At 42.4% G+C, this 23,034-nt stretch overlaps 2 protein-coding genes across 4 annotated transcripts in view; one reads left to right on the plus strand and one right to left on the minus strand.

Annotated features, from left to right (window-relative positions):
• The window catches only part of POLR3A (RNA polymerase III subunit A), a 57,511-nt gene extending 49,181 nt beyond the window's left edge, over nt 1-8,330 (minus strand). Inside the window, exons 1-6 of one of the 2 annotated variants that reach the window (XM_090057341.1) lie at nt 8,193-8,330; nt 7,562-7,697; nt 6,062-6,199; nt 5,289-5,460; nt 3,171-3,325; nt 974-1,213 (exon numbers count right to left, since the gene is read on the minus strand). In XM_090057341.1, coding sequence (XP_089913467.1) covers nt 974-1,213; nt 3,171-3,325; nt 5,289-5,460; nt 6,062-6,199; nt 7,562-7,697; nt 8,193-8,236 — 885 coding nt within the window. In that variant the 5' untranslated portion in view covers nt 8,237-8,330. Of the gene's footprint in view, nt 1-973; nt 1,214-3,170; nt 3,326-5,288; nt 5,461-6,061; nt 6,200-7,561; nt 7,698-8,173 lie in introns of both variants that reach the window. The other variant, XM_090057342.1, reaches the window with a different exon arrangement.
• A 1,810-nt stretch (nt 8,331-10,140) lies between these two features.
• RPS24 (ribosomal protein S24) lies at nt 10,141-18,000 on the plus strand. Of its 2 annotated transcripts, XM_090057173.1 has the most exons (7): nt 10,141-10,251; nt 10,935-11,000; nt 12,473-12,682; nt 13,135-13,245; nt 14,122-14,139; nt 17,455-17,478; nt 17,790-18,000. In XM_090057173.1, the coding sequence occupies exons 1-5, from the start codon at nt 10,249-10,251 to the stop codon at nt 14,125-14,127; spliced, it is 396 nt and encodes a 131-aa protein (XP_089913299.1). In that variant the 5' UTR covers nt 10,141-10,248; the 3' UTR covers nt 14,128-14,139; nt 17,455-17,478; nt 17,790-18,000. The 2 variants fall into 2 exon arrangements, with proteins under 2 accessions (XP_089913299.1, XP_089913300.1); XM_090057174.1 differs by lacking the exon at nt 14,122-14,139 and having other exon boundaries at nt 10,145-10,251.
• The last annotated feature ends 5,034 nt before the right edge of the window (nt 18,001-23,034 follow it).

Genomic DNA, 23,034 nt, shown 5'->3' on the forward strand with positions numbered 1-23,034 from the left:
GAAGTAGGGTCGGAAGGGACCTTGTAGATCTTCAAGTCCGACCCCCCACCTGGGCGGGAGAAAAAAAACAAACCAAAAACTGGGCTCAAATGAGTCTAGCCAGGTAGGCATCAAGACTCTTCTTAAAGACCCCCAGGGTAGGAGCCAGCACCACTTCCCTTGGAAGTTGGTTCCAGCTCCTAGCCACCCTAACTGTGAAGTAGTTCTTGCGGATGTCTAATCTAAACCTACTCTCCAATAATTTGTGTCCATTGTTCCTTGTCATGCCAGGGGGCACTAGGGGAAACAGTGTCTCCCCCAAACCCTTCTGGTCCCCCCTAGTGAGTTTATAGACCGTCACCAGGTCCCCCCTCAGCCTTCTCTTGTGAAGGCTGAACAGGTTTAGGTCCCGCAGTCTTTCATTGTAGGGTCTGCCCCGTTGTCCCTGGATCATGCGGGTGGCCCTCCTCTGGACCCTTTCAATGTTGTCCACATCCCTCCTGAACTGGGGCGCACAGAACTGGACACAGTAGTCCAGCTGTGGCCTGACCAGTGTTGCATAGAGGGGGAGGCTCATGTCCTTGGTCCTGCTACAGATGCACTTGTGGATGCACAACAAGGTCCGGTTAGCCGTACCAATCGCGACCTCGCACTGTTGGCCCATGTTCATCTCGGAGTCAGTAATGACTCCAAGATCCCTTTCTGCCTCTGTGCTCTCAAGGGAGTTTCCCATTCTATAAGTGTGCTGCTGGTTTCTACTGCCTAAGTGCAGCACCCTGCACTTGTCAGTACTGAAACGCATCCTGTTCATATTAGCATCCTGTTTATATATATTTCAAAGGGTTGGATCAAAAAACTGTCTTTCATATTACACTTCATAACAGCCACATCAACTGATTGCTAGACTGGGCCCAAAAGAGAAAAATAAAGCCATTTACAACCTCCAGTTCAAATCAAACCATATAATAATTAAACTACATAAAGAACAGCTCACCTTTTTTATTACATCATTAAGGAAAATAATTTCTGTCAGTTTCATTGTCAAGTCATCTTCATTGGTGCCAGACTTCAAGTCACTCACTACAGATGGTCGGATACACAAGGGTGGCACCAAGAGTCGTGTCAGAATCAAGTCTGAAGGCTTTCCTGTCTCTGGGTTCATCAGAAGCAGAGGGATATCTTCTGCTGGGATCCTTTTAAAGCGGTTTAGCACTATTAAAGGGTTCAAGTTCTCCTGCAGAATTCAAAGAAAGAACAATCACAAAGTAACCTTCATGATCATTTTTTTTTTCTGACAAAACTAACATTTTCTGCTTTTCTACCTTCCATGTATCTGGAAAAAAAGTTTAAATATGAATAAAAGCACCTGGAAAAAGCTTGCAATTAAAGAATTTTTTTCCAAACATCTTGTTGGTCTAATAAAAGATATCACCTCTACTAAAGCCCTGATTACTTTTTCCTCTAAACCAATATGACTACATCCTGGATACCCGACACATGGACTAAATTGAATTTTAGCCAGTTTTTAAAAATGAAACCTTTATATTTTCTCAATGAGGAAGCAACTCTGACTGTCTGAAATCTGAGATACTGCTCCTGCCTTTATTTCAAGGTAATTTGCACCATTACAAAACCTCACAAGAGGCAAGAGACTTCATACCAGCTATGAACTCCCTTGCCCAGAGGAGTTTTCTATCTACTGTGAAATCCTATGAAATATTAACTTTCATTTCTACCCAGGAGAACTTGTACAATCTTTTCTCCAATGGCTGATGAAAAATGTTTGTGCCCGAAAGCTTGCCATTAAAGAATTTTTTTGCAAAAATCTTGTTGGTCTAATAAAAGACCAGTGCCTGCCACCAATTATCTCTACTATGAGCCCCGATAGCAAAATGAAAGTTACTGCTATGCAAGCAAACAAGCATGTTTTTCTGATTTCTCTTATTTAAAATAAGCCAACTAAGAGCCTCCAATTCTGACTTGGGAATGGACACAAACAACAACTGGATGCCTATCAAAATTATAAATTGTTAGGCTAAATCTGTGGTGCTACAGGAGTATCTTAAGCTCAGACTTAGGGCTATTTAGCAAAATTATATTACCACAGGATTACACAGATGTAAACTATATTGCAAGAGCTGATGCACGTTCTTTACCATGATTCCTCCTCTCCTTTTGAATTCGTTAAAAGATACATTTTCCATACTAATTATTGATCCTTTCCTTTTCAGCTTTTCCTTTTGTACGAATTTTCTCTCCCCCTCTGCTACTTGTCTATTTGCAAAATTATTCAAATATTTAATTGCTACTTGCCAAAGCAATATAACCAATTTTTAACAATATGCTTGAAGTTAAGTATAATTGCTACTAATTTTGATTACTACTGTTTGTGAATTACAGAGCCATTACCTGATTTAATGTAATTCAGCACTACTGCCCGATTTAATGTAATTCATTTTAGGAAGCTTTACAGTGGCATTGTTGTACAAGGAGAATATTGTACACGTTTTCCATTCACTAATTATACCAACCCCCGCACCCCCCAAATTGCAATTCGAGAGAGTGATTCACACTTTTTTTTACTGGTGTTTTTAGTCTCTATTATTTAGATATCTTAGAACTACCAAGTTTATAAAAACCTGGAGGGAGGGGAAAAAACCCTTGTATAAATGTCAAACTGGTTTAATACACAAAAACTCACATATTGGCATATAATACTCTGGTCAGTGCAACCTGCACAGTTGTCAGATTATTTCTACATGCTGGGTTTCTGAAAAATGTATTATCCAAGACTCAAGGTACCTATCCACAGAAGATGAACCTACATTATCTCTTCTCTTTCCGTAATAACAGGACCACATTCTGTCATAACACACTCCACTAAGACTCACTCTGCAGAACATAAAACACTGGTAGTCCTGCAGAAGCAGCATCCCTGCACTTTGTACACAGCCATCCTGTGCTTCTCTGGTAACTTCACTGATTGAAACAAGGCCCTGCTCTTTGCATAGACCATGTTTCCCTCTCTATATAGGGAGGAAACATTGAAGAATGATCTTTCCCACTGCTTCACAGTCCTGTTAGTCTGAACCAGCATAAGACCAAACTTTTACCCCCTACACTAGCCGCTTCAGAAAATTCAAAACTAGCAGATATTTCAATCCCTCAGCACAGAAGATTCACTCGCTCACCTGAGCTCTCCCTAGCAAGGATTCTATTTCTTTGTTATTTTCTATGGCAGCTTCGAAAGACTGAAGGAAATTGGATACAACTGGATCCACCACTTTCTTATTGGTCTTGTACTTCTCATGGATTATCTTCAATAAACCACATTTCTTCACAGTACCTGTAAAAAGAACTTTGTTAGGAATGAGACTACAATATTTACTTCTTTATTTTGCAACAAAACAATTCTGAGTGGACTAGTGGCTTTCCAGGTTTACAACATAGATATATTTTATTTATTTACAGAAGAAAATGCAAGTTTGCCATTGCTGTTGCCTTTTAATACTGTCTTTCCAGTTCACCTCAGTCATAACCCCGATTGCTTTTAAGGATGGAGGAGGGTGCATCAGTTCCTCTGCTGATTCAACCGCCTTCTTTATCAGACAGGAATTTTGTGATGTGGTGCTCCTTTAATTGAAAAACTCAATTAACATAGATCATCCAAATGGACACTTCTGATTTCTTCTGAATTCAAATACAAGGTTTAAAGAGTTGGGCCTTGATTACCTGTCCCTTGAGCAACTCAGTTCCCTCAAATATACGTGATTCAAATAAAGATAAACTGATCATCAAAATCAAAACAAAACAAAACTCTGCTAACTCATAGTTACGTTTATACCTTGGCTTAGATGCACATAAAGAACAAGCAGAAGATTAAATATCAATTTTTGTTTCTAATTAGTTTTAACATTTGGCTCTAGAAAGGAAAGGATATTGACTCAGGCCCAAAGCTGACATCTCCAGAGGTTTGCAATAAAGTATAGTTTAGTTATTTATTTTTGCATGTACAACAGACTGAGATTCTTAGATGATGAGAGTTTAGTCTTTATAGAAACTGTCACTGTACAGCTGTGTAAAAGCAATAGCTATTGGGAGGCAAATAGCAATTTGTTCCACTCTAGATTACATTAATTTTTAAAAGGAGTTTGGAGGGGTGAGGGGAAAATGTTTTAGTTGCTGAAGCTTGATATTGCCCTCACAAAGAGCATATATTAACAAGCATAGTTCAAATAATTTTTAGGGTTAATAAATCTCAGAAATAGAGTTCTTACTATATATATTTGTGGTCTGTGCACTTTGTTGCTGAAAGAAATGGTTAGTAGTTTAGTATTCCCTAAAAGTCTGATTAAGTACCATTACAAATAATAGGACAAGGAATCAGATTACTTCAGTTTTGTGATAATGATCACCAGGGAGAGAGTGGCAGTGTCAACGTTTCCAACCCACTCTAGAGAGACAGGATTTGGTTTTTAGTTTGTTTCTTTGTTTTCTGCAAGCATCTTTCTCAGGTAATGACCTGTAGCTGATAACATGATGGAGAGATCTGTTCTATTCTGGCAATTTCTACACATTGTGTGTAGATGATCTCATCACTTGGCATAAAATTGAGCCCAGTGAATTCAGGGGCAGACCTAGAATTCTGAAAAGGGAGCGTATGGTTAAGATCAAGCCAAACTCTGGAAGAGGAACCAATCAGCTGAGGGAACCTGATTCTGGGCTGCCTGGCCCCTCTTTATGAGATGCTCCCTGCCTGCACCATCATTGACTACCCTAACATCCCCAGGGCTCCCTGTCTCCTGACACCTTTACATCAGAAGGCAACAGCCACCTCACTCAATCCAGGCTGGCATTCCCTCCCATGCCTCCGAGTCCTGCTTCACTCAGAAAACCCTCACCTTGCCCTCATGAGAATGTGCACTTGATTGGCTGTTTGGAGTGTCACTCAACCCAGGCAGCAAAATCGCAAGAGACAAGGGGAGAGTCCACATTATATTTCCCAGTATACACCAGACCAACATGCCCAAGGGTTGCTAATGCCACCTCCCCTAAATCTGCACTCAGGGCTGGTGCCCCTATTTAAGTATTCTTAGTTAAGTATCCTACACAGTAGGAAGGGGGTTCAACTACACCACTGTACCCATTCCCCTTTGACCTGCCTCTCAGTTAATTGTATGGTATCCCTTAAAAAAAAGCCATATTTACGGAATAAGATGTCATTCTGGAATTCAATGACCTTCATGGGTTTTAGTGCAAATATGTTTACAATGAATAAGTCATCACCACACACCAGCATTCACACTCACCATTAAAAGCCCCACAGTAAGGACAGATACTTTTCTTTCTGCACTTTTCAGAGACTTTCTTTTTCAGTCCTCGTTTCTGGAGGTATGTCAAGCCAGGTCTCTTCAAATAATCCAAAAACTGTTTTTTTTCCTCTGAGGTCAGCATAATGCGGCAACAGGTTTTGCAAATCATCTTAAAAAGGTAAGCACAAGAAAGCGGAGATTGCACAACTGTAACTAGAACAAACCGTTAGAGTCTCTGGATGAAGGGAGCTGCTACAGTCCTTTACCACCTGTTATACATGGCATTTCACAAATGAAATTCCACTGCCTACATGTGGGAATCCAATTAGTATGCAGCACACAGTCCAAACAATGAATACAAGAAAATCGTGTTTATGAGGATGAATTGAAGTTTTTGCAAAACTACTTAAGAGCAAGAATATCAGTGCAAATCAGATGCGTCTTAGGTTTACTGGCCCCACACAAAAAACTTTGTACCATGCAATTTAATCTGACTGTCTCAAAAGGATGAAGGATTAAGTCAAATAGGCAGATTCCACATGCATCATAAGCTTTCTGTTAGGAAAACAAAGCCTTCTGTTTTAATAGGTTAATGTTTTCAATACGTAATACAATAAACACTGAAGAAAATAGCTGGCATACACTACCACCAAATATTTCGTAATCTTTCATCAAATAAACCAAATGAAAAGTAATTCTCATCTTCTCCCTTTCTCTAAAGTTGTCATGATCACAGTCACTGCCCTCAGAACCAACAGGACTATTTTTACCTGTAAGATACCTATCACAGCTTTAAAGTAGCCAACATGGAAACATGGCAGTTCCAAGTCAATGTAGCCATAATGCCCCAAACAGTCAGCAAGATTCTTCCCACACGTTTCACATGGACGGTCCTTTTCACTGGTACCCTTCGGAAAAAGCATACAGGAACTTTTTAGTTGTGGCTAAACTAGGGGGACAAAACATGACAGCTACCATTTGAAAGACCTCTGGGAAGTTATTTTGACTCTGAAGAACTCTCCAGTCAGCAGGAATAGGAAGCACTCCTATACAACTCCCCTGATGACCAAACTGCACATAAGGAGTATTACACCTATGCCTTTTTCAGCTTGAAAAGCTATAGCAGTGACATGGCATGAGATGTTTGCCTAAGCCAGCAACCCCTGGCACACATGTGGAGCACAGCATGCAGGGCCATTTTCCTTGGCATGCGTTGGGGCTGGGGAGATGAGGCAGCAGCTGTCTGCAGCCTCCTGGCTGCAGCCGGCCCCGGCTCTGGGTAGCTGCTGACAGCTGGGAGCCCTGCTGGGAGCAGCCTGAGCTCTGTGGCTATCACCAGCTACCCAGAGCTGGGGCCAGCTGCAGCTGGGAAGCTGCAAACAGCTGCTGCCTCCCTGCCCCAGCTCTGACCCCAAATGGCACCGTGCTGGCACCTGCTGCCTTCCCAGGGCCGGGGCCGGGGCCTGAGCTCCTGGCCCTGCTGCCCTCCCCTGCATCCTCTGGAGTACAGCATGTGACCCAGAGAAGCAGTGCACAGAGGGGTCACACAGGGAAGCTGCCTGCTGCTGCAAGTTCCGTACTTCCAGGTCACACTTCCCCTGTGTGCACAGGAGCAGCGCGGGCAGCACATAGGGTGGTGCCCCTCACTGCTGCCCCTGCCTACAGTGGAAGTGTGGCCAAGGCAGTGGGGAGCTAAGAGCAGCAGGCAGCTACTGTGCCAGGTTCCAAAGCTGCCCTGCAGAAGCAGTGGTGAGGGCAGCACAGAAGGGAGTATCACCGGCACTTGCTGCCTCCTGGGAGTTTAGGGCCGGGAGGCGGCCATGGAGGCAGCACCTGGCCCAGGTTCTGGGTAGCTGCTGAGCCACAGAGCACAAGCAGGGCATCCTTCCATGTACCTCCTGCCCTTGTTTTGTTTTTCTGGCATGCCAGCACCCTGGCACCTTCCAAGGTAGACATTGTGGATTTCTTCAGCACTCCGGCCAAAAAATGTTTCCTACCCCTAAGCTATTCAATGTCCATCAAGTTGATAGCATGCATCAATTTTTAAGGGACGAAGTGTTTACAACATGAAGGGCCTCAGCAAGTCACTAACTCAGAGAAGCCGAGGAGGTAGAATTAGCTCCCTCCTGCACCAGCAGCATAAAGAGATGCTTGCATAGGACACCTGCTCTGTGGCTGTGCAGCAAAGTTCAGTTTCCATTTCAACATGGTGCATAAGTTATTCAACAACAGGTGCTAGGTAGAAGCAAACAAGCATCAGAAGTTCTTACCATGCGGTGGTCCAGAACCCCATACTGCAGCGGGGCATGGTGGTTGTCCTGGCTGTACAAGTTCTTGCTAACCACTTGGATGTGGGCCTGCTGGCGCATCTCCTCAGGAGACTTCATCCCAAAGCAGATGTGGCTTCTAAAATGCGAGAAGTCGTCACAAACCTTAATTTTAGAGCAGTCGGGCAGAGGCAGCCACAGCAACAACGTGGGCACAGCAAGCTCCACCCCCGCAATACCAGACACCATCTGTGAATGAGCTTTTTGATGTTTGCCAAGTCAAAAAACTAAAGCCCAGCCTTGGGTTCTCCAAGCGGGTGGCCTAGAAGCACAGGCTACAAACAGGTGCCCAACAGTGGCTTTCCCTGCCTGCAGTTGCCCTGGGCAGGGCTCAAATCCCAAAGAGGCTGCCAGAAGTGCAAGGACACCCTGGCTGGTCACTGAGAGACCAGATCTGCAGCGCTCGGGCACGGGGGCTCTGCAGTGAAGTGCCAGGGACCAAATCGCCCAGCTCTTCCACCCGCAGGGATAGGAAGGAACCCCTGGGCAACCAGACGTGTCCCTGGTACCGCCACGCTGGGGCAGGGACGCGCGTGGGACACGACACACACACACCCCGCTGTGGGTCACTCACATCTTCTTGGCCACATCCGTCTCCCTGAACTGCTCCTTCACCATGGTGGCGGGAGGCAAGGAAGCGAGGCGAGACCGGACCGAGTGGTATTAGAGAAGAACACGGAGCACAGCCCCACCCACGCCGCACTGCAGCCAGTCCCAACCCCACCTCTTCCGCCTCCGACAAGTGCAGAGCGGCAGCTGAAGAAGGAGCCCAGAGGCAGCACTGCCGGCTCCCGCCGCGGCGACACCTGCCGGCCGCGACGGGCAACGCGCGCAGGCCGGAGCCCCGCTCCCGCGGGCCAGCCCGGCTTGTGCTGGAGGTGCGGCGGGGCCTCGGGCCGGGGTAGCGTCCGGGCAGCGCGCTCGAGTCAGCCTGCCAGCAGGGAGCACCCCTTCTGCCCTCAGCGCCAGGCACCGCGGCCGCTGCTGGGTGGGGGCGGGGGCGGGGGCGGATTTGCACTTTATAGATTCACCCAAAACGAGAGATGTTTGGGCATCTACATCTATACTTCTGTATCTCCGTATACCTATATCTATACAGAGTACAAGGTTTTGAGCCAGAAGCACACTTCCTCGGTGGCCATGCCTGTTGGAATTGGTCCAGGGAACACACGACTGTAGACAGGGAAATGCAGCCCATGTCTTTACCAGCCCGCCTGCCATTTGGGGGCAGACCAGCTGCCCATCTAGCCCAGTAGCCCATCTGGGACAGTGGCAGAAGTGGATGCTATATTGCAGCGGTTCTCAACTGTATTTGTACCAGGACCTATCTGTAAACCCCAATAGCTAGCCTGTGAGAGAAAAGCCATCGTTTCCCAGTTTTCTCCTTTACCAAAGAATATGTTTTTAAAGTTTGTTGATCCATTTTTTAAGTTTCTTCACAATCCTGTCATATGTATTCGCAACCCACAGATTGAGAAATGCTGCTATAGAGGGAGTGATCTGAACCAGATATGTCCCTGACTTGGTACCCTCCCTGCATCCATCGTGCATCCACTCCATAGCCACTAACAGATTTCACATGGGAATCGATGCAGTCCCTTTCTGAACCTGGATGTGATCCCTGCCTCCGCCCCGTCCCATAGCAACGAATCCCATCAGTCAAGTGTATGTTGCAAAATAAAAGTACTTGCTCCTGTTAGTTTTAAACCTGCCACCTGCTCCTGTCAGTGGGTGCCCCCAGTTCTAGTGCTCTGGGATGTGGGGACCAGCAGTTCCCTATTCCCTTGGTGCAGACCCTTCTGGATTTCAGAGACCTCCTCAGCCCCCTCCCTCCCTTGCTGAAGAGCCCTGTTAGTCTTTTCTGGTCTGCCTGGCAATTGCTGTTCATTTTGGCTGCCCTTGTCTAATTCCACAACACCCTCCTGGAGGCCTGGGGACCAGACCTGCCCACCTATTGAAACTGTGGGTGTCTTTTGAAGTAAAATCTTAATGTGCCCAGGAAGAAGAGATTTTTCTATTTTATTTTTTAATGTTCTGTGTTTGAAGCCAAAAGAGCCAAAACAAATTCCAAATCCAACAGTCAGTCCAGACCCATAAGTGGCCCTACCACCCACAAACATCCTCCACCCCCACCTGGGGCTTCAGATGTTTCCAAAACCTTAAGCAGGCATCCTGCTTCCAGGCCCAAGCCAAGAACTAGAGATTTGAGGAGCAGCCCCTTCACGCGGGGCCTGAGCACAGCTCCCACTGCTCCCCAGCCTCGGCTTGTGCACCCTGCACTGCTTCGGCTTCTCCCCGCTGGTGAGCATGATGTTGCCTAGAGGGAAATGAGAAGCCTCACGACAAGTGGGACAGGCCAGTTATAGAGACAAACACGAAGCGGACCCCCACCTCCCTCACACCATGGGCAGTGCAAACACCAACGGCACCCCCACCTCCCGCTCTGCTCCAGCCCCAGTATTTTCAGTCAGGCACTAACACGGTCGCCTCCCTGCGGCGCTTTCACTCAGGCAGTATAGTAGACACCCCGGGCGAAGCCCCGGCCCCGCAAAGCCCCACGCGCCGGCTTATGATTGGCTGCGCTGCAACCTTTCCTTCTTTCTCGACTGCCAGGAGTGCAGACCGCTGCTATGGTGAGCGCTCGCGAGGCCGCAGCTCCATCCGCCCCGGGCCGGCGCCATCCCGCCCAACCCAGCGGCTCCGCTTGCGCATCGGCCCCGCGCTCGCCCTCCGGTGCCGCCTGCACCGGCATTGGGGAGCCCGGGCCCCGCTGCCCGACGCGCTGCGTCCCGGGCCCAGCCCAGCTCGCACTGCAGTTCCCCGGGTGGCTTCCCTGGGTCGGGCCGGGAGCCCGCGCTGTGCGGCGCGTTCTGCGGCTCCAGCCGCCCCGCTCGGGCTGGCCGCTCGCTCCTTTGGCCGGGAGCCCGAGCAGTGCAGGCCGTGGCTGCGCCTGGCCGGGGTTGGGGGGGGCGGGCTTCAATCCCCAGCGACTTACGTGGTTTAGAAGCAAATGAGTCTCTAAGCTGCCTCTAGCAAATCTCGCTTGGGCATTGGCTTCCCAGGGTAGGGGTCAAGCTTGTTTCCAGTGCTGCAGCTATGCAAAAAAGTCGGGGCTCTTTTTCTTTCCTATTGACTGGGGTGGGTAAGGGGGAGTGTTGCTTTGTCTGGCTGTGACTGCAGGACCAACTTGTAGCTTTTGCAGCTTGGCTCTCAAATTTATTCAAAGTGGCATATGAACTCTTAAGCATGTTAAGGCTGCTTCATATGACCTGTAAGCTAATGTGCATTAATGTGTGTGTGTTTTGCACTTACATAGAACGACACAGTGACCATCAGAACCAGGAAGTTCATGACGAACAGACTGCTTCAGCGTAAGCAGATGGTAAGGATATGCTGCCTTCATCTGTTTTAAAATGCTGAATTACTTATTTTGTGATTGCCATCATTGACTTCTTCTCTGCTGAAAAGTTGTCACCTTTTAGGATGGCTGAAGGCAGGAAAGCTAGGGATAAGATTATCAATCTTCTTGGCTAACATGTGGAGTAGCTTTCTTCTTACTTGCTGCAGCATTAATCTTGAAAAGTTTTTATCTTGATTCTTAGCAATATGTTGTTATTAAAAAGAGCATCTTAAAGACCAGTCAGCCCTAAGCGCAGGCGTATACACATTTCCCTTAAGGAGACACCTAATCCTTTGTACTTTGAGGTGGGCAGGTGCTACAAGTGATATGGAAAGAAAACATGGAGTGGTGTTTCTGTGAGGGCTTGGGGAAGGAAAGGACACTCATTGGTTCTCACTGGAGTAGATGATGCTTGAGTTTGAATATCTTGGTAAGGGGGCTCAAGAAGATGAATGGCACTTTGCTACCTACTTAAGTATTTGTCCACTCGGCCATTTCTTCAGGAATACTGGTAAACTTGATCTAGGTGCTTGTATACTAGCCAGGAAGGTAATTGCTCCTGAAAGTTCACAAACTCTTGACCATAATAAGATCAATTAACTTGTCAGGAACAGATTTCTGCATGGTATTAAAATACCTTTATTAATGGATGTATCCAAAGTTGAAATGAATTGGGTTCTGCCTCAGTTAAAGTTGGTGGTATCTTATTTTTAAACAGAAGGCTTCCATTAGACAGTTTTAAGGTTATATCCATTTAGTGGTACAATTGGATCTCTTGAGTATAGTTTCAACAAACTACTTGTTCTCTCATGAACAGGACACTGACAGTGCCCTTAATCTCTCCTTTTTCTGTGGCAAGTTAAAGGCTGTATTTAATGTTTTGGGCATTGTGCCTCATGGTTATGTCTGAGGGCTGTTCCTGGAGTTTTTAGGAATATATTACACACTGTTCAGGGTGGCTTAGATAAGTGGGGGCCAAACTTTTTGGCAGGCATGGCTACAGATGAGTCCTGCACTCACTTCAAGTAACACTCCAGTTCCCATCCACTGCCCACTCTTCTGTTCACCTGTTTCCTGCCATATATTTGACTCTGCTGCTTCTCCCCTCCATGATCTGCCACATGCTACATGTTTCCCCTGCCACATGTTGGCTACCCCTGTTTTAAATGGAGATGACCCTACCTTGAGCAGGTATTTGGACTAGATGACCTCTTGAGGTCCCTTTAAGCCATTCTCTTCAATGAATAAAAATGTTGTTCTATCCAATTTCAATCAAGAGCTTTTCTGTTGAGCTTTTTCAGAAAGGCTTCTCATCTTCATTAAAACTTTTGGCTTCCAGCTGTGGTACATCAAATACAATGATTCTTCTCTAAAATCTGACAAGATTGTACTGGGTAAGATAAGTTTGTGATGTTTTCAGTATCTGAATACTACTTAATACAATTTTTCCTTAGGTTATTGATGTTCTTCATCCTGGGAAGGCTACTGTCCCCAAAACAGAAATCAGGGAGAAACTGGCAAAAATGTATAAGACAACCCCAGATGTAATATTTGTCTTTGGCTTCAGAACACATTTTGGTGGTGGCAAGACAACAGGCTTTGGCATGATATATGATTCCCTGGACTATGCAAAGAAGAATGAGCCAAAGCACAGATTGGCCAGGGTAGGTTTCCCTTTTTTATTAGAATGCATAGTGCTGTGACACTTGCTCTTGATGTTAAACAGATCGTGTGCAATTATAATGCAAGACTTAAGTTATGTGGGTCTTTTAACATTCTGTCAACAGTAAAATTACAAGTACAGGGTGTACAAAGGTCTTAATGTCCTGTCACTGAGCAGTACATTTTAGTAATAACTGATCATTTTGGTCTATTATTAGGGCCACAAGAATATGCATTTGACTTGAGTAGTTTGGCTCAAAGCCAGAACTTTTTTTCCTTTAATCCCTGGAGTTTTCATTTCAGGTAGCAATTTTTTAATAGGGAAGTTAAAGTTAAATTTTGTAAGTTCTAAGTAATATTGTTATAAATATTACAGATCCAGAAATTTATAAATAGCACTAAAAGTACTTGATATTAAGTATACTTAAATAATTTTTATTAATTCTTTTACTAGCATGGCTTGTATGAAAAGAAGAAGACTTCCAGGAAACAGCGAAAGGAGCGTAAAAACAGAATGAAGAAAGTCAGGGGCACGGCCAAAGCAAATGTTGGTGCTGGCAAGAAGGTAGGATGAAAGTTTTTTCCAGGGACCAGAGACTAGATAGTGGCTTTAAAATTTGTTTGAAGTCTCTTTTGTCTAAGTAATCTCCTTTTTTTTTTTTTTTTTTCCTTTTATCTTTTACCTTTTTCTACTGGATAATAGAAGGTAATAGACATGGTGCTGTATAGTTTTTAGCTCTGCAGTAGTGTAGTTTGCTCACCTTTGACTGCTCCTTATCTAGTATGAAGTGAAGTTTTAACTGACAGCATGTTCAGTTTTGCTTCAGTTTCTCATTCTATGGATTTTGAAATTTTAAAATTGTTTTGTTTTGCTGCAATCCAGAGTAACTGAGGTGTCATTTTGCATCACTGAAATTCTTGGTTAACTAGAGGATAACCTTTGTTCTTTTCAACTTTAGACTTGTTCTTTACACCTGAATGGTCAAAAATGTAGCTTTTTGGAATTTGGAATTCTAAGCTTGGAGTTGGGGTGCCACAGTGTAGTGCACTCTAAAAGTGAATGCTGAAGGAAGGCAAGATGTTTCCATGCTGTTGAGTGAAAGAAGTGATAGTACAGTTCAACAAGAATAGGGTTAACTCCTCAGATGGAAAGGGGCTGAGACAATCTCAGGAACAAAGAAACTGTTCTTCCTTAGATTTTTTATATATATAAATAAAAAATGCCATGGTTAAGGGATTTTTTTTTTTTTTTTTTTTTTTTTTTTTTTGGAGGTCCAAAAAAGATCAACAATTCTTCAGTACTGCATAATACTGTGGGTGCAAGTGTTCGAATTTAACAGCTTTGTAGTTGCTCATGTCTTAAATGATCTAATACCTCTTGAATCCTAGTAACCTTTACTTTCACCTTTTTCTTTCCTACTTTCTTGGAATTCTTCATCAGAAATGAAGTGTCTAGCAGGTACTGAGAATGAGCATGAATGTGGTGACTGAGCTATGTATCACTTAAACACTGGAGATGCCTTTAATAGAAACACTTGCTTTGCATGCCTCTGTTCTTGCTCTGAACTCTCTCTTTTTGCCACTTTATTGTACTGCATTCTGCTACATGTACAAAACTGTTCCATGAAACCTGAGGGAGACTGGTTTAAATTTTGCTCTAAGTAAGATCTCGGCTCTCTTTACCATAAAAATACAAGTCTTTTGGAGATCTACCTGCTAAATTGTTGTGTAGAAATAAAATAACCAGTGTGGAAGAGGTCAGGACTTTTTTAAAATGCACTTTTTTGGAGGCATGAGTTCAGAAGTAGGGACCCAAAGTGCAGATGCATGTGTAACTTGCATTTTGTTATGAGCATACTGTATTTTCAGGAAAACTCAGGTGGTGTCATGCATATGAGATGGACCTGGAATAGTATAGGATACTGACACAAAATAATCCTTAACTTACTTTTTCTTTTTTTTTTTAATCCTGTAAAATCCTAAAATACAATGTACTGTTGTGTACGCCTTGTCAGCAGTTAAGCAGAAGCCACCTTTTTTTGTTCCATTGCTAACAGCTTCATCATATAAACAGTTTATTTTCCATAAATGGAGGCAGTTAACTAAAAACAATTTACATATACGATGCTTCCATTTTAAAGCTAAGCTGTTTTTTGCATCATTTCTTACTCTTCATTATTAATGTTTGGATATTTTTGATATTGCTGTGTTATTTATTAATTTTATTTTTAAAAAATGAGGCGGGTATTTTACTTGCATTTTGAGATCTCAGTGTAAATGAGATGGAAACCACAGTACAAGGGAAGGATTTTTGACAGCTGACCAAGCCTTAACTATAAGCAATGTAATTTTGAAAGGGAAGCAAGTATTCTCTTGACTCTTATCCCATTTGAAGTTGTTTTTAAAAAACTCTAAATTAACTGGTGGCAGTGCTTGAAAACTTTTCTCTTGTTTCCTGGAACAGTGAAAATCTACATGGATTGCTTTTATTAAAATAAAGGCACAGAACTTTTTGGTGTTATTTATGGTATGTAATGACCTGATCCCAATCTCTGCTGTTATTATGTACCCGCTATGGGAGGAGAGACTTCTGTCTAAAGTACATGATGCATGATGATGCCTCTTTACTTGATGCTTCCAGTTGGGTTATTGCTACTTTCTTATCCCTGTAGAAAGCCTTTCAAGCCTGAACTTAAACTTCTGTTTGAAATGGGTGTCTGGGAGTATTATTAACTGCTTACACTTGGGAGGTTATGATTCAAAGAATAACTTTGAAGAAGGTTTGTTGCATAAGTAAGTGTGGTGATTTTCTTTTTTTTTTGGATAGATGGGAGTAGGAAGAGGCAAATCAGATTGCTCACCTACAAAAAAAATGAATCTAGGGTATACTGTTCATTAAGAAAAACTACCTTGGATTTAAGTTTTGCTTACCATTTAATACCTGACACTCAACTAAGTTCCATCGCTTTCTTTAATGCAAAAAGAATTGAGGTTCATTAGTCCTGAAAATGTGTTCTATTGGAGCTTAAATAATTTCAGGTGCCTTAATTTTACCTTCCCTAATTGCCTAATTTTGTGGTCTGAACCATTTCATTGTACTATCAGTTGCTTGAACTGTAAACAAGAGGTTGATTTTCTATTTTTTGCCACTGTAATGCCTTGTATTCACTAAGAATCTGTATATTAGACCTTTGTTTCCTATAGTTGTGCTGGTGTAGACTCCAACAAGTGTGTGTATACAAGCAGCATTTATTCTTTTAACTGGTGCACATTGAATCCTTGCTGTTGCTGTGGTGAACCTAGAGAAGTTTAGTATTCATGTTATTCTCCAAGGTGGCACTCCACGGTGCTTTCTGCCTGACAGACCTTTCTGAACAAATTGGGCTGATGGAGTGGATTGTTGCCTATGAAAGCTTAAGATGTGCTGATAGTTGGTCAGTGATGGATATAGTTAGTTTGTTTAGGACAATCTTCTCTTTTTGAGTCTTTGCTTCCCACATAATCTGAGGGTGTGTTAGAGGGTAAGCTTGTAAACAAATTTAATTTCATGTACAAAGATCATTTTGCTTACTGGACCACTTAGCCACTGTTTATGGCTATATAGAGAAGCTGTGTTGCATAGTGCCTCCATCAGTGTTCCTTACTGCTGCTTATTGTCACTCTCTCTACACAAAATGGCTTCATTATAAAATTGTTTTTAGCTTTGTACAAATGTTACAGCCACTCTGCAGGTTCCTTGTGAAAGTTTGTCAACTGGTCGGGGTTATATAGTTGAAGTGTTCTAGATTTTATTACAAAGGGCAAAGCTTTTTCTAATTAACTGTGCAAGGCTACTTCCGTGTCTTCATTTGACTGGAAAAGTGACCTTTTAAAGCAAAAGTTGCAATAAACAGCTGATCTGCTTGTTTGTGTTTTATTTCAGCAATGCACTGAACTAAGTGGGTGGTGAACAGTTTCTGAAGAACTAGAGTTATTCATGAACAGTCAGCTTAGTATAGTATGTTTTCTATTAAGCCAAAGTGGTAATAGCATCTATTCATGGAACAATGTTCCATGAGTACTCCTTTGCTTTAGGTGTATACCTGTGTCTCTGCCAAAATTAAATTTAAATCCAACTACACCCAAAGCTTGCATCTGAGAGAGAATTCTGTGTGTTGAAAAATGTCTGGGTTTTATTTTTATAATTACATGTGCAAATAGGCTGCTGGCAGTACTCAACTGTGTATGTCAGCGTTGCTCAAACTGGGTTGCAACCCTGGTGGGGGTTGTAAGCGGCTTAAAAGGAGGCTGCAGACTTCCCAGGGGGTACTGCAGAAGTGCGAGGCAGCAGTGGCACAGAGTGGTGGATGGTGGCGGCTGCCATGTGAGCTCCCCATCCCCTGCTGCCACTATCCAGCACTTGGGGTTGTGGTAACATAAAGTTTGAGAAACTGGGGGGGGGACATAGTAATTCCCTTGTAAAAATTCATAGGTAACCAAAGGATCAAAAGTCTTGTTAATTGCTGCAGATTTCTTAAGAAGCTTGTAGTTGGCTTTAAGCTTCCAGGCAAACAGTCCTCTTTCTTTTTTTAAGAGCACAACTTAAAACAAGCATGAAGCCCAGCAGTGCCCTTTATAGTGGATGAGGAGTCCTCAAAATTCTAGCTGATTTTATTATTTATTTAGCAAATGCAAATCCATGCAGACTTTATAGGGCATCATGACCTGAAAAATTTTGCTCAAGTCTATTATTTAAAGGATTACTGACTTTTTTTTTTTCCATTTCCTGTTTCAGTGAGCTGATAAATAGATCTTACAGGTAACTTTTTTTGTTTTTGTTTGTTTGTTTGTTTTTTAAGCGTTTGACTATGCTGAATGTCTGGTGTTCTGACTGTGTGTGTGTCATGAACTGCTTTGTGATGCTTTATACCCTGGATAATTATGCTATCTCCTGTGTTCTACATTGGCACACGTTACAGCTTAAACTGTATATAATGATGTTGATAAACTGCACCTTAACTTTTACATGGAGGATAGGTTCTCTGTCGCTTACCCAGTGTAAAGTGTGAATGACTATATCCTGTTTCTTGGATAATTTTTGGGACTGACTTTTGTTTTCTCTTCCTACAGAGAGACTAAATTATTCTGGGAAGACCTAGGTGGAGATGGTGTTGATCTGGCTCTAACCTGTTTAATAAACTACATAGAAAATGAAGAGTTCTTTCTTGTTTTTCATAGAGTTCAACATCTGCTATTCAATATCATAAGCAAATGGAGAGATGCAGAATTGTTTAGATCTGTTGCAGTGTTTGTACTGCATTAAAATGTTTTTATAACTAAATGTTTTAGTATGAACCTTTCTCTTGGTGTTTGTTTTCATACTGAAGTTCTTGCGTTTTTCTTTTTTTTGTTTTGGTTTTTTCCTAACTATGTAAAATGGAATGCAAGGGCCACTGAACTGCTTTACATTTTTATATCTGTGACAGTTGCTCATTTGAAGCTCACTAGAAAACTTCGTATACAGTATTCAGGCAATCTGTGTGCAGTAAAATGCTGTAAATTGACTTACCCCATAGAAATCAAATAAGGCTTAGAACTGTTAAACTTGAGCACTCTGACAACTGGCTACTTCACTTACCACTATACTGATTTGGCTTTGATAGTGGACCATGTAGATTTCTAAATGTAACCTCTTCCACATCTTGCCCAAGAAGAGTAAATTGAAACTCTGGTAAATGTGATGACAAATAATGATGTAGGGAAGACCATGGTCTGTAGTGACTAGCAGAATAATCCACTACCCAACTACATTTTGACAATCCTTAATGCTTGGGGTAAAATATGCACATCAAAAAAATAGTTTGAGGAAGATACTTAGAGTAAAATTTATACTTCTTGAGGTACCAAAAAAAAATAGGGTTCTCATTTCTGTCTTTTGAAAGACAAATACCTTGCAAACATCAAAATGAAGACTAAGCCCTGGGGCTTGATGAAATCTCAGTGAGGAGGGGCTTGAAGTTAGTGTTCTTGCTTGTACCATATTCACCCAATCCAAGATGACTTCTTTTGATTTTAAGATGACACCTTTTCTCTGATATGTAGAATAGCAAGTACTGCCAGGGGGACTTTAAATTGTCCTGCTACTGATATGACACAAAAAGTGGGTTGGGTGGAAGGATGCTAGGTCCAAGGTGCCAGACTCCCTCATTCCCCTGCACTGTTTTTCCACTGCTGCCCCCCCCCCCCACGAAGTCTTGTTTGTTTGTTTGTTTGTTTTCCATACACCCCACTCCCGCCCCGCCAAGCTACAAGCCAAATCTTCCCTGGTTTCCCACCCCCACTGTCTTCCCCCATACTGTCCTAGGTGTGAGCCCCTGCCCCACCAAACGAGCCATTTTGGCCCAGGGCAGACAGTGGCTTAGCTCCAGCTTCAATCCCAAACCTGGAACTGAAACCAGATCTTGGCTGCTGCCTATTCCAGACTAGTATGTGATGAGTGTGGGATGGTTAATCCTGTTTTGGGGTGGTGGGGGGAGGGGTGTGGATTATTCAAGTAAATATGGTAATATCAAATAGTGTGGTACTCAAAAGTTCTTAGGTCTCCAGTAGTTTTAACTAGGTACTGAATATTAGTTGCTTGTTTCCCACCTCATGTGGGTTTGGTTTTTGCTTTTTAAGTGAAGTCTACAGGACTATAACAGACAAATACAATACTTTAAAACACCTAAAGGATAGGTATGAGCTCATCACTTGTGAATTCTAAGATAGTGGTCTTCAGATGTCTGTTGTATGGGGTTTTGTTTTGTTTTTTTAATTGCATTTTTATGTCAGTGAAGCTTTTGTATGAATTCAGTATTTTAGATGCAACTGCACTGCAGAGAGATTCATGGGTTATTTTCCCATACTTTCATAGTAGATTTATTTCCAACTCAAATTTTAAATGCCACCCCATCCAAATTAATCTTATGCTAGGCAAGCAGATCAGAGCTGAGGAATCCCTGATGAAAGGGCACATGCTAAATGCAGAGACTTCTTTGGTCTGACAAAAGCTTTTTAAACCTGAAAGCTTGTTACAATTCCCCCTCCCCCGCAACTATTTAAGTTGATCTAATAAAAAATATCAGATTCACCCAAAGAACCTTGCTTGAAAAGACTCTCTGATTTATTTTGACCTTGAATTGGGTCTTAAATGTTATTCCTAAGATGCCAGGCTCCTTTAAGTCTCCCAGTATATACTGTTTACTACTATTAACCAGAAAGCAGCTTTGTTATTAAATATAGCAAAACAATCGCTAGGGGGTAGTGTGCACACAGCAATACAGATGCCTGAATGTGTGCTATTGAAGCCTTCCTCTTAAAACAGACATGAAAGGGGCTTTTTTTTTCTTTTTCTTTGGATGGTTAAAGGTAATAAACAACGAAAGTAAACAAAAATAACTTCATCTGTTTATAAATTTCAGGAGAAAAACACAAAAAACAAAATATTAAATGACTTCAGCATTTATTGTTTGTTATAAACAGTATTATGTATTTGTTTTTTATCTGCAATGAAATATGTACATACTTTTCCTGTTTTGGAATCTTATTTTTAACTGTTAGTGAGAGAGGTTTTTTGATAAACCATGCTTTTGTGGTTTAAGAACCTTGTCCTGGTGCAACTGTTGCCCAACCCCTCTGACTGCAGCCTTATCTAAAGAACAAAACTTGGAGAAAAAGGTATCTATAGTTCAATAGATAATTTATTTCCAGAGTGTTACTCGGCCTGTTTTACTGTGCTGGCAGACTTTGAATTTTATATGTATTTAGAGATGAATTTATCAAATAAAGCTGAAATCCAAAAAAAGTTCAAAATTTTACCAAAGCAGAACACTGTGAATATATACACATCCTCCATAATTTCTTCAGCTTCAGCAATGTTCCTCCATCATATCTTGAGTGAGTTTGTGATATTCCAGTACAATTTATCCCGTGTTTGTAAATTAATAGGCAACTGAGCATCTGGAAGGAAAAACCAACTTTAACTTTGTATTTGCAAACTACATCCCTTTTGCTTGCTATTTGGATACTCATGCTAGAAATTTCTACTGGCCTTAATTTTGGGATGCTGGGTGAACTTAGCATCCCAAAATTAAGTGGTTTGAAATTTTGAGATTAGTTGAATGCTCAACATATTATTTCCTGAATCTATTGTCAACGTTTTGGAGTGTTCTTTGCCACTTTAAAGCCCAACCCTGGCTTCTGTCAAAAAGAGGACTTAGCAGACTCATAATGACATGACCTTGAAGGTATTAGAAAAGTATAAATACTTTTTTCAAAAAGCATGTTTATCTTGGAGTTTGGGGAGGGATGCAACTTTTACTACTAATAAAATGAAACTAAGGAAAGTTCCTAGCCCCTAGAAAGCTATTTCTATGAGGAAGCCTCAAGGTTGAATCTGACTAAATTGGATAAATCAAGCACCATTTAATGTAACAGGGATAAGATACAGGTATGGGTGGTCTCTGCTTGGTGAGCTTGTAGTCAACAAGTAGAGCAAAACTGGAAATGCAGAAACTAGTTCCTTTCTTTATACATGCTCTCTTGGCATGTAAGAAGGGGTTAAATATTTATGGGTCTTGTGGGGAAAAATCAGCCTTGAGGGGTGCTACTAATGCACAGCAATAAATTCTGGTGCATGTGCCAGAGTCTATTGCTGCTGGGTGCCATGTTTACACATGGACTGCAGCATGCCAAGTTGGCTCTAGCCCTGGCTGGCAGCAGGTCTGGGGGGGTGTCTTCCTGCCACCCTGGTGCTGTTCCTACCCAGCTCAACATGCTGCATGAAAAGGGGTTTGCTGAGGCATTTGGGTTCTCCAATGCAGAGCTAGCTGACATGGAGACCCCACATGTTGCTGCAGTGCTTTAAAAAAAACAAACAAACTGCAGGGCAGTACTTTTGTTAACAATTATTAAGCTTCACTGGAGTTAACTAGTTTACCCTGTCTTAATAGCACTGCACATAGATGCTGAGATGCTTACTGCAGAGCTAGTTAGGCAACTTTTGCAGCAAGTCTCATGTACACATGTCCAAGGTTGTTGAATGAAGGCAGGGTAGGATTCTAGTCAGTCAGGACTACAGTCTGCCTAGGAAGCAGTATGGAAAACAGTATCAAGGCAGAAATGAGGGAAGAAAATGGAGGCCAAATTTAGTGGTGCCCTTAAGTGAGAATGCAAGAGGAAGTATGCCATGGGGAGCAACCCTGAGTGGGAGACAAGGGGGAACATAGTCCCTTTCTTTACAATTTTGTAGTAATTCATGAGCAAAACCTAACGGACACTCCAGTTTACATTTGCTTCTGCTGCTCATTCTGGATTTCTCTAAATAGCTGTACAGTATTTGTCTGAAGAGCACTAATAGACTTTTAGAATTGGGGTGGAATACAGAACTTCATGCTATAACAGCTGTTGATGTCTACAGTTCATATTAGAGAGAGAATGAATACTTGGATTTTGAACTTGAAACCCATTCCAGATTGGGTTTCAGTAGCTAATAAGCTCAAGCTGCAAGAATGCCGTGAAGTTGCATTTGTCTTTAAAAGGAAAAAGAGCCTGAAATTCACATTTCCCCATGGATTTTTATCTTCATTTGGAATTCAATAAGTTCCCTTTTAATTTTAGCCTTCACTCTCCATAAGGGATGTGGCTAATGAAACAGCTATGCAAGTGGCTAAAAGGCATCCTGAGCCCTGGAAGATAATTGTATTTTTTCGAAGAGTTGGCCATGGGCAACAAGTACTATAATAAGAAGAAAACACAGTCTTTCTTTCAGTTATTGCTATTCATACACACAGAGATCATAAGTAGGGTCAAGTAGTGAGTAAGGCAGAAATACAATTTTCACATCTGTGACTTAATGTGGTAGATATTGTACATTCTGGGGGGAAATGCAGTGCTTGACTAGAGGCAGATGAGGAACATTTATACTTGTGATTGTTGGGTTAAGATTCAGCTTGTTATCTATTGAGGCTTCCTAGATTTTAAGCTGGCCTGGGCTGAGAGAGACATACTTTACTGACCTTCATGATTATCTGATTTAATTATATTGGACCCCCCACCTTGCTATCATTTTCTGTCAATTTTTTGTTATCCTCTTTGAGTTGGGCCCAAGCACCATTTTGTTGATCCAATAATGGGCTATAATGGCCAATAATATAACTCTGTTCAATAGGTGACAATACTGGTGGCTGTGTGGTAGAGTTTCCGCTTACCACATGGGAGACCCAAGTTCATGCCCTATCTGGGGTGAGTGAAGTAACAGGGAAAAAATCTTTGTGGCAGTGGGAATGGGTCATTGTGTTCTCTCCTTCCATATACCTGGGCCCTATATTCCTTGTTA

This window comes from Crocodylus siamensis, chromosome 7 (genome assembly GCF_052110815.1).
Source record: "Crocodylus siamensis isolate JL-2025a chromosome 7, ASM5211081v1, whole genome shotgun sequence".
In the NCBI taxonomy this organism is placed as follows: domain Eukaryota; kingdom Metazoa; phylum Chordata; order Crocodylia; family Crocodylidae; genus Crocodylus; species Crocodylus siamensis.